Source organism: Bubalus bubalis, chromosome 18 (genome assembly GCF_019923935.1).
Source record: "Bubalus bubalis isolate 160015118507 breed Murrah chromosome 18, NDDB_SH_1, whole genome shotgun sequence".
Taxonomy (NCBI): Eukaryota; Metazoa; Chordata; class Mammalia; order Artiodactyla; family Bovidae; genus Bubalus; species Bubalus bubalis.
Window position 1 is genome coordinate 55,229,382 of NC_059174.1, and position 16,755 is coordinate 55,246,136.

At 41.5% G+C, this 16,755-nt stretch overlaps 1 protein-coding gene across 2 annotated transcripts in view; it reads right to left on the reverse strand.

Annotated features, from left to right (window-relative positions):
* Nucleotides 1-16,755, reverse strand: part of SLC6A16 (solute carrier family 6 member 16) — a 61,518-nt gene that overhangs the window by 9,184 nt on the left and 35,579 nt on the right. The window contains exons 9-13 of one of the 2 annotated variants that reach the window (XM_025269492.3): nt 12,398-12,584; nt 11,857-12,058; nt 11,556-11,715; nt 9,459-9,621; nt 8,640-9,248 (exon numbers count right to left, since the gene is read on the reverse strand). In XM_025269492.3, coding sequence (XP_025125277.3) covers nt 8,988-9,248; nt 9,459-9,621; nt 11,556-11,715; nt 11,857-12,058; nt 12,398-12,584 — 973 coding nt within the window. In that variant the 3' untranslated portion in view covers nt 8,640-8,987. Of the gene's footprint in view, nt 1-8,639; nt 9,249-9,458; nt 9,622-11,555; nt 11,716-11,856; nt 12,059-12,397; nt 12,585-16,755 lie in introns of those variants that run through there. The other variant, XM_025269500.3, reaches the window with a different exon arrangement.

Below are 16,755 nucleotides of genomic sequence, written 5' to 3' on the forward strand. Positions count from 1 at the left end.
CTAACTCAAAATGGATCAAAGACCTAAATGTAAAATCTGAAATTATAAAACTACTAGGAAAAAACGTAGGGCAAAACTTACACGACGCTGGATTTGATTTCTTGGATATGATACCAAAGGCACAGGCAATAAAACTATATATAGATAAACTGGACTCCACAAAAAAGTTTTTGTGTATAAAAAATAATACCAACAAAGTAAAAAGGTAACCCACACAATAAATATTTTCAAAACCATATGTCTGACAAGGGATCAATATCCAGAATATACAGTGTGTATGCTAAGTTGCTTCAGTTGTGTCCGACTCTGTGCAACCCAATGGATGTAGCCTGCCAGACTCCTGTGTCCATGGGATTCTCCACGCAAGAATACTGGAGTGGGTTGTCATGCCCTCCTCCAGGGGATCTTCTCAACCCCGGGATTGAACCCATGTCTCCTGCGTTGGCAGGCAGGTTTTTTACCACTAGAGCCACCTAGAGAACACCACAAATTCATTCAAAAACGGTGAAAGGATTTGAATAAATATTCTGCCAAAGAAGATATATAAATGATCAAGAAGCACATGGAAAGATGCTCAACATCACTAATGGTGGTTTCGTCGCTAAGTCGTGTGCGACTCTTGCCACCCCATGGACTGTAGTGCGCGAGGCTCCTCTGCCCATGGGATTTCCTAGGCAAGAATACTAAAGTGGGTTGCCATTTCCTTCTCTAGGGGATCTTCCCAATGTAGGGATCAAACCCGGGTCTCCTGCACTGAGGGTGGACTCCTGCACAGGAGGTGGATTCTTTACCAACTGAGCTACGAGGGAAATACAAATCAAAACTACAATAAGATACTATATCACATCCATGAGAATGGCTACTTAAAAAAAAAAAAACAGAAAATAACAAGTGCTGGCAAAGATGTGGAATGACTGGAGTCCTTGTGCCCTGTTGGTGGGAATGTAAAATGATATAGCTACTGTCTGGAAAATATTATGAAGGTTCCGCAAAAAATTAAAAATAAAATTGCCACATGATCCAACAATTCCACTTCTGGCTATATACCTAAAATAATTGAAAATAGGGTCTTGAGAATTTTGTACGTTCATATTTATAACAGTATTATTCACATTAGCTAAACATGGAAGAAATCCAAATGTCCACTGACAGATAAATTGGTAAACAAAATGTGGTATATCCATGTAATGGGATATTATTCAGCCTCAAAAAAGGAAGGAAACTGTGACATATACTACAGCATGGATGAACATTGAGGACGTTATGTTCCTTGCTCAGCCAGCTACAAAAAGACAAAGACTACATGTTTCCACTTGCATGAGATACTTAGAATAGTCAAAATCATAGAGACAGACAGCTGTAGAACGGTAATTGTTAGGGTTAGAGGGAGGGAGTAATAAGGAATTACTGCTTAATGGGCAGAGTTTCAGTTTAACAAGATGAAAGAAGTTATGCAGATGGATGTTGGTGATGGTTATGCAATATTATGAATGTATTTAACCACTGAATTGGACACTTAAAAATGGTTGAGATGGTAAATTTTATATTATGTGTATTTTTCCACAATAAAAAAAAAAAGGAAAAAATGGAATGCACGGGGTATAGCCAGCTTGGAATCAGATAAGATTGCAGTTTTAAAATTGACCTTAGAACAGATTTTTAATGAATGAAAATGAGAAATTAAGGGATCTGGAACACAGGAAGAGAAAGTCAACATAAAGGAGAATATAATACTTGGGAAAAAATAAATCTTTTCATATTAGTAGTTTACCACTTCAGACTGTTGTTAAAGAGGTTTCCTTTTTTTAATTAAGAGATAAATAAAATTTGAAGTCGAAAATTCTGGCTTTTAGACTGGCAGCTGCTTTTACCTACTTAAACATCAACTTCTGGGATTAATCTGTTCACTGGACAAATATTTGACTGCCCGTTTGTCCTTAAAAATACATGTCTGACACCGCTCTAAGCCTTATAGACAGAGCAGTAAACCAACAAAAGTCCCACCTTCCTTGAGCTTACATTCTAGTAACTTAAAGTTATCTGTGTATAAAATCTGAAAAAAAATGTACAGATTTAGAGAAAATTACATAATCTTAGCATACTATCATCTCTATTAGCTCTTTAATTTTGTGATAATTCCCTTATGCTTAAACATTAAGTTTACCCAACAAATCTGTGGGATTGTTTCACCATCTCCATTTGACACATAAGAAAGCTAAGAACAAGAAGAAAAAGCAGCTTGCTGAGAGATTCAGAGAATGACCTAAGGATATGGTATAACATATAAACACAGATTTGTTGGTCTCCAAATGCTATGTTCTTCCCACCAGGCCCAGAAGCCTCTCAAGACAGGGATTGGAACAACAGAACCATCAGTGAGTACATCTGGGATTAGTCTTGCTGCCCATGGACCACTAACACAGTGAGAGAACATGTGAACATTTCCATTTTAGATGTGTACAAACCCTACCACAAAGAGTCCTAAAACAACGTTTGGCTCAATTTCCTACCTAGACTCTAGGCCCACCAGGTCTAGGTCCACCTGCCCTACTCCCTAGGTGGAAACACATATGTAGGTCTGGGAATGGGGAAATTGATGAGAGACAATTGATAAGAGACAATTTGGGGAAATGATGAGGGTGAGGGCATGTGGGAACCAACTTCTAATTGAGAAACAAACATCAAGAGCCTCAACTGGCATTTCCCTGGTGGTCCAGTGGCTAAGACTCTAAGCTCCCAATGTGGCATGGGGGGCCTGGATTCAGTCCCTGATGGGGGAACTAGATCCCACATGTTGCAACTAGGGGTTCACACACCTCAACCAAAGATTCTGCAACTAAAGATCCCACATGCTGCAAATGAGACCAGGTGCAGCCAAATAAAGAGGTTTTTAAAAAAGAGAGAGAATCTAAAACCACATAGAGAAAAAAATATATAAAGTAAGATCCAAGAGGCTAAGTAAAAACTCTATAGTCCTAAATTTGAGTTGAAAAAAAATAAGTATGCATTTATTATATATTTTTAGGGGAAAAAGGATTTCTTACCTGTATCTATTAAAATGGCTTACAAACAATAATCAATGCAATACAACAAACACTGCAAGCACAAAATTGTAATCTCTAAATAGGAAAAAGAGTACGTCAAGGCTGTATACTGTCTATGCAGAGCACATCATGAGAAATGCTGTGCTAGAGGAAGCACAAGCTGGAATCAAGATTGCCGGGAGAAATATCAATAACCTCAGATATGCAGATGACACCACCCTTATGGCAGAAAGTGAAGAGGAACTAAAGCGCCTCTTGATGAAAGTGAAACAGGAGAGTGAAAACGTTGGCTTAAAGCTCAACATTCAGAAAATGAAGATCATGGCATCCGGTCCCATCACATCATGGTAAATAGATGGGGAAACAGTGGCTGACTTTATTTTTCTGGGCTCCAAAATCACTGCAGATGGTGAGTGCAGCAATGAAATTAAAAGACGCTTACTGCTTGGAAGGAAAGTTATGACCAACCTAGACAGCATATTAAAAAGCAGAGACATTACTTTGCCAACAAAGGTCCGTCTAGTCAAGGCTATAGTTTTTCCAGTAGTCATGTATGGATGTGAGAGTTGGACTGTAAAGAAAGCTGAGTACCAAAGAATTGATGCTTTTGAACTGTGGTGTTGGAAAAGACTCTTGAGAGTCCCTTGTACTGCATGGAGATCCAACCAGTCCATCCTAAAGGAAATCAGTCCTGAATATTCATTCAAAGGACTGATGCTGAAGCTGAAACTCCAATACTTTGGTCACCTGATACGAAGAGCTGACTCATTTGAAAAGACCCTGATGCTGGGAAAGATTGAGGGCAGGAGGAGAAGGGGACGACAGAGGATGAAATGGTTGGATGGCATCACTGACTCGATGGACATGGGTTTGGGTGGACTCTGGGAGTTGGTGATGGACAGGGAGGCCCGGCGTGCTGCGGTTCATGGGGTCACAAAGAGTCAGACGCGACTGAGTGACTGAACTAAACTGAACTGAGCTGAAATAGCATTTTCCATTAAAATAAATTAGGTATTCTTGGAAAAATAACTGATTTCAGATTTGGGCCATGAAATGTAAGATAATTTCAAGGTTAATTTCATTGACCATTCAGTCAATACCAGAAAGCAAGGAAATTTTTATATATACTTGGGTCTTGTTAAAAGGACTTAGGAATCAACTTGAAGACACTCCCATGGGTCCAAGATGAGATGATTTGAGCATCAATAAGAATGACTGCAGTGGAATACATCAAATAAGTTTAAATCAATGAATTCAGAGAGATACTAAAATAAAAAATCTCAGTGATCATATTAGAGGATATTAGGCAATGAATTCATTTTTTAAGCTGGTAAATAAAAGGAAAGAATAAAAATTTATTTTGCTTTTCCTGTACAAAGTGTATGCCAGGGTAATGAATGTTTGACATGAAGTTCTCTTCCTAGGATTATTCCAACTAAGAAAAAAAGAAGGAATAATAAACGTAGAATACCACATCTTATCTCTCGTTGAAAGGCGAATCTAGACAATGACCATCAATGGCTGCTAACACCACAAAAGAAGAGCCATCTGGGCATTTGAGGGTTTTTTTAATTGAAATATATAAAACCAATCATGAACTATTCTTACCAGAATATTGAACCTAGAAGTAATAAACTTCTTCACCTAATTACCAATTTACTCGAAACACAGGAAACATAAGAATATATTAAATAACATCACACACACACAAAAAATAAATAAATAAATAAATAAATAACATCACAAGAGGTAATCAGCAAATTCCAGATGGCCAGAAATTGTACAGGACAAATAACCCAGTTTTATCAATAAATACATTTCAAGGGGGGAAAAAGAGGGAGGGAGACCTACACATTAAAAGATGCTTAAAAGGTGTAGTAATGGATTGCAACATATAAATTTTATTTGGATAATGATTCAAACCAACTTTTTAAAAAGTTATGAGACAGTCTCTCAAATAGTTACACATAGAGTTAGCATATAATCTAGAAATTTCACTCCTAAATATGTCAAGAGAAATAAGAACATATGTCCAACCAAAAAAACCCACTTTTACATAAATGCTCATAATAGCATTATTATTATAATAGCCCCAAAGTGGGAACAAGCCAAATGCCCATCAACTGATAATTGGATAAATAAAATGTGTTATGTCTATACAACGGACTATCATTCATCAATAGAAAGAAATGTGTAACGATACATGCTACACATGGGTGGATTTGAAAACATGCTATGTGAAAGAAGCCAGTCATAAAGAATTACATACATCGCATGATTCCATTTACATGAAATGTGCAGAATAGGTAAATCTACAGGACAAAAAGTAGATTAGTGTTCATCTAAGGCTGAGGTTGCCAGCTGGGGCAGTTACAGCGCTGGCTAAGAAGTGTGGGGTTTATTTTGGGAGTAATGAAAATGTACAAAAGCTGCAATGATAGACGCACAACTCTGAATATATTAAAAGCCATTGAATTGTAGATTTTAAACGAGTGGATTGTATGGTGTAAGAATTCTTGATATATCTTATATCTCAATAAATCTGTTAAAAAATATAAAGCTACCAGAAAAAAAAATTATGAAACAATCAGAAAATTTTAAATATTGAATGGATATTTAATGATATTAAAGGATTACTGTTATTTGTTTTTGGTGTGATAATAGTTTTGCCAGGTTTTTTAAAAGTGTTTTTATTTTTTAGAGAATGTACTGACATCTACAGGTGAAATGATAAATTTGGGATTTGCTTCAAAATAATGGAGGGAGCTTGACAGCCAGGCCTGTCGAGCTCCGGCAGCCTTGGGGAAGGGTCTTTACTACAAGGACTCCCTCCACCCTCCAGGGTCCTTTCGGGGTTGCCTTTCTTCATGCCGCGGAGAAAATGCAGAAGATTGTATTGCAGCTTAAGGAAGGTAAAATAGACTGTCTCCTTCCCCCAGGCACAATTAGCAAACCCAACTCCGGAGACCCCTGTCTGCTCAGTCAAGCCAACCCCCCGGCCCGATCTCTGAGCCGAGCTTCCCTTGTGGGTCACTCTGGGCACAGCCTCTTACCCTACTAGGACCACTCTGGGTCCGGCCCCGCCTCCGATGCAAGGTTACCTCTAGCTGGGACAGCTTTGTAGGACAGTCCTGTCCCAGACTAGCTCGGGCCTCTTCATGGATCTGTGTCTGACCCTGGGCACTCTGTGACAGGTTTCCTTTCCATCCGGGGCGTCTTAGTGGGCTACGTCCAGCCTGGCCACACCTCTAATTGGGCCCCCTAATTAGGCTCTGTCCTCTGCGATGGAGAAGGCAATGGCATTCCACTCCAGTACTCTTGCCTGGAAAATCCCATGGATGGAGGAGCCTGGTGGGCTGCAGTCCATGGGGTCGCTAAGAGTCCGATACGACTGAGCGACTTCACTTTTCAATGGAGAGGCATGTAGTGGGGAAGGAGAGAGAGAAAATCATATTTGTCGCAAGTTGGTCATTATTGAAGATGAGTGATAAGTGCAAAGCAATTCACTACATTATTTTTTCATATGTGTTTGAAAATTTCCAAAATAAAATGGCCAGAGGCCACAAGACAAGAATCTTTTTCAGGTTTTACCCCTGACTTCCTGTGTGAACCTCTTTTACTGCAGGGTTCCCGATTAAACTTGAAAATGACAATACCTTTATCTCACACCACTCTTGTGAGGCATAAAAGTGAAGACGTGTAAGGTTCCCTCCCCAAGTAACAGGGCTCCATTTTGTCTAACACGGACAGAGATTCCCAAAAACAATCCAAAAGAAAATCCGCTCATCACATATACTGTGTACGAAACCCAATTTTAGACAACATGAACCCAGAGTAGAGAAACACTTACTGTAGAAATCAGTCTGCCTATCTCTAATCATTTTCCTTTACAGCAATATGAGATACTCCCAATTTAAACATCCTTGGCGTTAGGTGTCAACGGACATTCAACAAGTGGTGTAAGGAGAGAAAGATTTAGAGTGGGAGGCAGAAAAACACCAAGATCTTCATTCCTCTCCCTTTGGTTTATCCGTTAAAACCCTGCTTTTCAATCCTCCCTGCACCGACAGGTTCTATTCCCCAAACTGAAACTGGAGCAGCGGGGTGTAAGCACAGAGGAGGATGAGCTCCCGGTTTCCCAGATAGGAGGAGGCTGAAAACTCAAGACTATTTGATCATGAGACGGTGACTGCCTCCTCTCTCTGATTCCCACCTTACCCGACTCAATAGAACGGGACTTGAGGCAGACGGATCGTTTGGATGGGGGTGGGGGGTGGGGAGTGGGGAGGCGCGGCAGGAAGGAAGGAGCGTGGGAGGGTGGGGCTACAAGGTACCGGAGCCAATGGGTGATGACCCGGAGGTTCACATCTCTTCCAGCCCTGCAGTCTTCAAGCTTGAGCTCGAAACGTCCGAGGTCCGGAAATACCTGGGATTTCTGCTCTTCCCATTCACCAGACTCACCTAGGAGTCCCACGCTCCAGTGGTTGAGGATGTCCGCTCTTTCTTCTTTTGTCACAGAAATTTACACAGGGACCACCTCCCTGTGAGTCCTAAGCAATCTGAAGTCCTGGGATCTCGAGCGTTTAAGGGAAACCCATTCCCTGGATCTTCGGAAGTCTCCAAAACCTCCACCCACAGCCTCCAATCCCCAGTCCCTAACGGACTGACCCCACCTCCTCTTGAGAAGTGCTTCAGCTGTTATGGAGTCACCCCTCCCACAAGTTTTGAAATACTCAGTTATCATCCACTGTGGGGGTTCCCCGGCGGCTCAGCGGTAAAGATTCCGCTTACAATGCAGGAGACACGAGTTCAATCCCTGGATCGGGAAGATCCGCTGGAGAAGGAAATGGCAACCCACTCCAGTATTCTTGCCTGGAGAATCCCATGGACAGCGGAGCCAAGTGTGTTAGTCATTCAGTAGTGTCCCACTCTCTTGCGACCCCATGACTGCAGCCGTCCAGGCTACTCTGTCCATGGAATTCTCCAAGCAAGAATACTGTAGTGGGTTGCCGTTTCCTCCTCCAGGGGATCTTGCTGACCTAGGGATCGAAACTGAGTCTCCTGCATTGCAGTCAGATTCTTTACCGTCTGGGCCACCAGGGAAGCCCTATCATCCACTAGGCAAATTCATTTGACTTAGCTCTGTGGTAAAACCTGCCATGTCTCTTTTACCAAGCAGATACGGGACCCTGATGGGCTCAGCAATACAATTTGGTAGTTCCCCAAGCTGGTTGTTTGTCAATTCACAGATACACAGTCCACAACAGTCCTGGAATCTATTGAAAATTAATTTTTAGACGAATGATAGGGTTACCACTTCCCATCAGCAAGTGTATTAATATCCTTTACATCTTTATTGAAGTCACCATTTCCTGGTTTTTTTCTGGCTCAAGGTCAATCCTTGGATAAAACAAGTCGAGTAATCTAGCATTTAATTTACCATGGCAAGGAAAGGCAGGGACTCAGGGCTGGACATTTGGCTCTCAAAAGAATGGAAGCCTCATGAGAGGAAGACTGAACATCTGAGATATTTATAGAAGAAGAAGAAAAAAATCTGCTCACACCCAGTGCTTAGAATCCCAGTGGACTAATTTATTGACCAACAGCATTATTCCTCCAGATTCATTCCAGAAACTGGGTAGACCAGTTGAGAAGCAGGTTCTGTAGGCATCACCAATGGCATATAAAATGGCAAGCGTATATACTCAGGAAGGGATGGGGAAAACACAATGAAAGTAGTGACCAGGGAGAATGTGGTCTAGGAGACGAACTGCAAAGCCAGGCTCCATGAGCTCCCCCACCCCGCCCAAAAATGTCCCTATCCTTGGGAATAAAAGCAGCTCTGGGTCTAGAGACAAAGACAGTTGCAATTGGATATTGACTTGCCTATTAAGAGCTGCTTTGAGGGATATATGATGTCAGGCCAAATAAATAGTTAGGAAGTCACACTACAGGTTGATCAGCAATTTCAATATCACCTTGGAGGATTTCTTCGTTTTCGACCTCTTTAATGGGTGTCAGTTGGAAACTTAGGGGTAAGGACTTGGAGGATATCACAGGCTTGTCCCAGCTGGTGGAGTTGAAGGGAATCCCATGAGTGAAGCAATATACAAAGTATATAGGGATGGGAAGGATGACAATGAGTAAAAGGGTGAACAATGTGAACAGCCCCCATGATGGGTATTGTCGAACAATTTCTTTTGACTGTGGAGAGATGGGAAAGGGGTTCAGAACGTAGAAGTTCCCAGAAGAGGAAAGACTGGGGAAGGGGAGGGTCAGAGGAGAACCAGGACAGAGGAGTAAGAGTTTTCAGGGAGTCGGAGAATGAGATGATAGTCTTTAGACCAAGAGTGGATTGAAAAATCTAGCCCCCCACTCCCTATGAAGGTCAGGGGTCTGAGGAGGGCGACTTACAGTGCTTGAGTCCCAGGCCAGATAGGTGATATTCTTCAGAGATAGTTGAAATACAGTGGTCACAGACAGGGCTAGCAGCACAACTGGAATTAGACAGGACCACAGCCAACGAATGATGGAGTACATAGGATGGCCCCACAGGTTAGCCATGTCTGCAAAGAAACTGAGAGGAAGGGCCACAGGACTGTAGAAGGGCCTTACAGTTGGGCCTTACCCAGTATTGGAGGACAAGATCAGCCAGACCTTAGCCCCCGCCTCAGCTCAAGCCTCATCCTCTATCTTCTTCTCAGTCAATCTTCTATCCCTACTCAAGAAAAAATTTCAAACATTCCTCTACTGCTCAAAAACATTTCATGGATATCAGTGTGCTCAGGATAAAGGCCAAGTCCCTTTCATTCACTGTGAATATGAGAGTGTCTATGACATACCAGGAATTCTTCTAGTTGCTGGGTATCCATAGTGAACAATACAGACTCTAAAAGAGTAACATTTGACCCTCCTTCAGCTTTTCTTCCCTGGAGAAGGAAATGGCAATCCACTCCAGTACTATTGCCTGGAAAATCCCATGGACAAAGGAGCCTGGTAGGCTGCAGTCTATGGGGTTGCAAGCTTTTCTTAGCTTCTTCCCAATATATTCAGCCTCCTTTACTGCATGTTCTCAATCTCAATGAATACACAAATGGGGTCCTTTGGTCTAGAGTGCCCTTCTCTCTCCCTCTTTGTCTGCATATTCATCTGTCCAGACTAAGCTCAACCATCCTCTCACCTAGGATGCTTTCCCCGACTCTCCAGATGCCCCTAAATGTCCCAGGCTACCTCTACTATAGGCTTTCCTTCTTGTACTGGGATTGTCTGCTCATATATGTCTTCCTCCTTGGACTCTGCACTCTTTGAGAGGATGCGCTTATTCCATTCATTTGTACCCCAGTACCACAAGACTTTCTTGACACAAAGAAAGACTCAAGATACATGTGAGTGAGTTAATGAATGAGTAAACTGACTCCAAGAACCACTGTTAGCTGAAAACCCTGCCACCTGAAACTTCTACCCTTAAATTATACCACGTGGATGACTACACATCTGCCTGTTTAAAAATTGGGCCTGGGAGTTGTTTGTATTCCTTGTATTTTATTTGGATTTTCCCACTCTTCCTTCCACAGTTACGTTTGATGTTCCTGATTATCCTGTTCCCTCTTCCTTAGTAGCTTTTCCTTGCAGAATTAGACCACATCTCTCAACCTACACCTCTCCCACCTTAGCCCAAGCCATTCAATAGCTCCCATTTGGAATATTACAATAGCTCCTAACTGCTCTCCTTGCTTCACTCTTGATTCCTCATAGTCTATTCACCATACAACAATCAATCATAGGTATCTTTTTGAAAAAACAAACCTGATAATGTCAATCCCGTTCTCAAAACCCTTCCATGCCTCCTCTCTCATTCTACATAAAAAACTAAGTCCTGCCATAGCTAAAAAGTCCTACATCATCTCCCATTACCTCTCTGGTGTCAGCTCATAACATTCTATTCTAATCTCTGATTTCCTCATTGCTCAAAAACTTCAGGAATGATGCTTCCTCTTGCTTTGGTACTTTCTGTTTTCTCTACTTGGAATACTCTCTCAAAATTTTTTCATGGCTCCTCCTCTCATTTCATTCAGGAGTCTGCTCAAATGTCACCTTACCAGAGAGGCCTTCCCTGTGATCCTATCAAAGTTATTAATAGCACATACTCCCACTCTGGATCATCTTATCTCACTTTTTTATTTTTCTCCTGTCAGTTATCACCTCTTGACATTTGTATTTGTTCATTTGGTTATTATTATGAATCTCTACCACTAGAATGTAAACGCCCTGGGGACAGGGAGTTTTACTCAATGCTTGTTTTACTCAATGCTCTGTCCTTGATTACTGAAACAGTTCCCAGCACATATTAAGCACCCCAGAAATATGTTAAATGAATGAATGAATAAAAAGGTTTCTCAGAAGGCCCTGGAGTTCCCTGAAGTTAAGGGTCCCTATGTCACTCTTGTCAAGTGAAAATAGAGGCAGGCAATAAGAAAGGGGTCAACCTTCCCTATAGACCCAAGCTATCACCTGCTGGCCTCTCTGGCCCATTTCACAGCCAAGTTTTCAAATACGATGACGATGATTATAGGGAGGATTGTCCAGTAGTCAGTCAGCAGTCTGATGTAGTAGCTGCCTGAAGGTCGAGTGAAGAAGAGGCCACACAGGAACATGATCATTAAGACAACCACTGGAGGGAACATTGGATTTAGATCAAGGTCAGAGGTCTGGCTGGGTAACAAGGGCTAGGCAGAGGTGATAGACTAGGGCTGGATAAGAATCTGAATGAAGTCAGGGTCATTGATGGGTATACACATGTAGGTCAGAGTACCTGTAAACAGCTTTGTATATTTCTGGACAGAAATAAAGATGTCTTGGAGAGAGGTAATGATGCTGTCCATGATCCCTATCATGGTGGACATCTCCAGGTTCAGCAACATTAGGAAGAACAGGAAGGACCAGAAGACAGACCCAGGAATAAAAGACATGGCTTCAACGAAGGCCAGGAAAGCAAAGTTTGTGCTCTCCTTAATCTGTGAAGGGGAGAAAGGGCAGGAGTTAAAGTGTCCTTGAATTTAACAAAAACAACAAAAAGTACAGAGATATATTCTATCTTTCCTGAAAATGTCCTTAAAACCCCTGAGTCACTGAGAAAACCAGATTTCCAAGCTGACCCTCTGACATGGAAAACCAATCCACCTAGTATTACTCATAGAAGGGCATTCTGCAAACTATAGCTCTTTGCATTACCAAGGTTGCAGCTTATCCTGGTGCTTCTGGGATGTTTTTTCTGGTGCCAATAAAAGCTGAAATTTCTGTTTTACAAAAGGTTTTGAAGGAACTCTAGGACTCATTCACCTATTTTTACTGACCTTCAAAAACTGCTCCTCTAAGTTGCACTCAGGCACATGGCTGAGGACCTCCTTCTTGATGGGGTTGGAGAGGCTGTTGAACCAGGATGTGAAGATGGAGGTTGGGTTGCCAATCAGATTTTGAGGTGGCTGGGCCTCAGGAGGCAGTATCCCCATGTTTACCAGATTCAAAAGTGTTTCAGTATTCCTGAGGATAAGGAGTTGAATCACATAGAATCATTTTGCTTCTTAGAAAATGATCTGCTTTTCCCTTATCTTCCAGATAAGAAAGGACATCATGTTACTGATCTGGGTAAGGTAGAGCCTGGGATTAAATCTAGAAGCCATCCACCTTCAAAGTCATGAATTGTTATGAGCCTGGATAATTTATGACCCTAAGGGGATGGGGCAGGAGAAGCCTTTCCTATAGTCTTCTTGAGTCTCATAGAGTTCTTGGAAACTCTGAGTCCCTGCTCTAATGATGGGGTCTCTTATTCACTCCCTACCTCTTATTCACGCCCTACCTCTTTCTTAGACTAACAGGTGGAAGTCAACCTTCTAAGCTTTGTATAACTGAATGTCAGGGAGCATTTACTTAAGTGTACCATATGCATAACAGTCCCATGAGGTTGTACTATGCTGTGAGAAACTTCTTGCACTTTTTGATCTGGGTCCTGCTCTTTATCTTACCCCATGACCTTCTGCAGATCTACTCAGCTCACACTTAACTTCTTACAGTTTCAGGGCATGTGATGCTCTCTCATGCTCAAGACCAACCCAACTCCCACCATAATTCTTCACTTGGGCTAATTCCTATAAATCCTTAAAACTTCAGCTCATTGCTCTATAATAACTTCAATGGAAGGTTTGCTGATAATAGCAAAATGCAAGTGGCAGAGATCAAACCAGTCAATCCTAAAGGAAATCAACCCTGAATATTCACTGGAAGGACTGGTGCTGAAGCTGAAGCTTCAATACTTGGGCCACCTGATATGAAGAGCTGACTCACTGGAAAAGACCCTGATACTGGGAAAGATTGAAGGCAAGAGGAGAAGGGTAGGACAGAGGATGAGATGGTTGGATGGCATTACCGACTCAGTAGACATGAGTTTGAGCAAACTCCGAAAGATGGTGCTGGACAGGGAAGCCTGGCATGCTGTAGTCCATGGAGTTGCAAAGAGTCAGACATGACTTAGAGACTGAACAGCAACAACAAAGCGGCATTTCTAATCACATTTTAGAAAATAAAATACTATGTGCTCTTCTGGTAATAGGCAAGTTAAATATTTGAACCAAACTTCTCACTGGAAATAATTTAAAAGACTCAAAGATATTTGTAAATCTTGAAAAATAAAAATACTGACAAGATAATAAAGAATTACAGTATTGGACAAAAATCAGAGTACAAACAAAAGCAGTGGGGAAAGAAGACTTGCAAAGCAATTTTGCATTGAAGGGTATGTCAAATACATCAAACTATACCTGAAGTGTCCAGGCATAGTTTGATGTAAAAGCACCAGAGCATGCCCCAAGTAAGGATCAGAACAGAAGGTCTTCCCCTAAATCTGGCATTTCAAAGGGTTGCACCTTCAATAATAAAAAATGAACCAGAAGCTTGCACCCAACTGTTCCACACCACAGGGAACACAAGGAGGGCTGCTTCAGAAAAGGGCAAAACAAGGGCAAATTTTTAAGGATCCTGAATGTCATAACCACAGCCAGCCCTAGCTTAAACTTGGAGCCCAAATATTTGAGCCCGGTTGTCACAAAAACTCAAGTTGGAGTCTTTCTAATGTCCCTACGTATCAAGTAAAAGCAAAAGTCCTATCTGGATGAATATACCCTCTTCTTAGGCCTTAAAGAATTCTTACAAATAATAGTCAAATAAATAGGACATGGAGAGAACCACACACATAAAAACAAGACATCATGAGAAATAACACAATAAAAATATCCCTAAAGTTACTACAAATATTAGAATTACAAAAATATATAATACAACTAAGTTTACTATGCTTAAATAATAAAAGACAAGCTTGGAAATATTTGCAGGAGACAAGAAACTATAAGTCAACCATAACGATTTTTAAAAATGAAACAGAACCTCTTGAAATAAAAAATAACTGAGATTTAAAAGTCAGTATGGATAATTCTAATTTCACAATTAGGCACAGGGGCACAACTTATCCTCCCACTTTAAACAACTAGACAACTGGACAAAATGTATAAAACAACTGTTTTTAGACATTAGATAACAGGCAATACAGAACTGTGATCCCTGCTGCTGCTGCTGCTGCTGCTGCTAAGTCACTTCAGTCATGTCCGACTCTGTGCGACCCCAGAGACGGCAGCCCACCAGGCTCCCCCATCCCTGGGATTCTCCAGGTAAGAACATTGGAGTGGGTTGCCATTTCCTTCTCCAGTGCATGAAAGTGAAAAGGGAAAGTGAAGTCGCTCAGTCGTGTCCGACTCTTAGCAACGCCATGGACTGCAGCCTACCAGGCTCCGCCATCCATGGGATTTGCCAGGCAAGAGTACTGGAGTGAGGTGCCATTGCCTTCTCCGTGATTCCTGAGAAAAGGAAAACAAATGAGGTGCACCATGTAATTATCCTGGTTTTCTGCCTGAAAGCACATTCTAATCTGCAGAGCAGAAAAGATCACAAGTAAACCATGGCAGTCTCACTGAGTTGGGGAGACAAAGAAGGAGTTCAGGGAGGCCAAAGAAGTTGAAGTTCCAAGGAAGAATTCTGGAGGAAATGTAGTTATGAAGAAAAAGAGTTCCAGAAATTTGCATCCAGTCTGTTGAGTGTGTGCTGAATTTTAAGATTCACACATACAGGATGAAAATCTGCAAGGCTATATATAAAGAATAACTCAGTTCAGTTCAGTCGCTCTGACTCTTTGCGACCCCATGAATTGCAGCATGCCAGGCCTCCCTGTCCATCACCAACTCCCGGAGTTCACTCAAACTCACGTCCATCGAGTCAGTGATGCCATCCAGCCATCTCATCCTCTGTCGTCCCCTTTTCCTCCTGCCCCCAATCCCTCCCAGCATCAGAGTCTTTTGCAATGAGTCAACTCTTCGCATGAGGTGGCCAAAGTACTGGAGTTTCAGCTTTAGCATCATTCCTTCCAGAGAACATCCAGGGCAGATCTCCTGTAGAAACAATAACTGGAAAACATCCAATCTGAATGGGGTATTCGGCAGAGAGTCCAGGAGGGCCATGCCTTCCAAATGGGACTGAGGGGCTCCTGGAGGAAAGAGGGCTCTAGACGCACCCTACTGAAGCTTAAAATCAAGTCTCAAAAGTATCAAACTGTAATTACTTGCTAGAACAAAGCTCAATCAATACTCATTCAAGGAAGGCAACAAAAAGTCAGACACTCAAAAATACAGAATTCACAAAGTCCAATCTCCAGTCAAAAATTAGTAAACAAATGAAGAAAGAGAAAAATGTGACCTTGATCAGTATAAAAACCAGTAAATAAAACAGTTACAAAATAGAGCAATAAATGACAGATGAAGGACTTAGCAGTCAGGGATATTAAAATATCTATTAAAAAAAATGTTAAAGTATTTTTTAAAAATATGAACCTAACAAGTAGAAAAATGGAAGACAGAAAAAAGAACCAGGGGAGACTTCCCTGGTGGTACAGAGGGTAAGAACCCACCTGCCAATGCCGGGGACACAGTTTCAAGCTCTGATCTGGGACGACCCCACACGCCACAGAACAGCTAGGCCCGTGTGCCGCCACCACTGAGCCTGCACTCTAGAGCCTGTCCTCCACAGCAAGAGAAGCCACCAAAACGAGAAGCCCACACACTGCAAATAGAGAGTAGCCCCCACATGCCACACCTAGAGAAAAGCCCATACAGCAACAAAGACCTATCATAGCCAAAAATAAAAATAAATAAATGTTTAAAATTAGTTTTTAAAAAATAACACTTGACGAAACAAAAAGAGCCCCACAATATACTAGATAAATTGAAGTATAATTAAGAATCTTCCCACAAAGAAAATTCTAGGCCCAAATGGCTCACTGGCACATTCTGTCAAATAATTTGAGTCAGAAATAATAATATTACAGAGATTCTTTTGGAAACCAGAGAAGGAGGAGCTATTTCCCAGGTTGTTTTATGAAGCCAGTATTACCTTGATAATAAAACCATGCAAGGACACTAGAAGAATATCGCTCATCAACCTAGATTCAACATCCTTAACAAAAGTCAACAGACTTAATCCAGCAATAGATAAAAATATAATACACCATGATCAAGTGGAGTTTATTTCAGGAATGCAAGACTGTTTAAACATTCAAAAATCAACCAATATCATGGATCACACTAAAAATATAGAAGAAATAAACGATCAACTC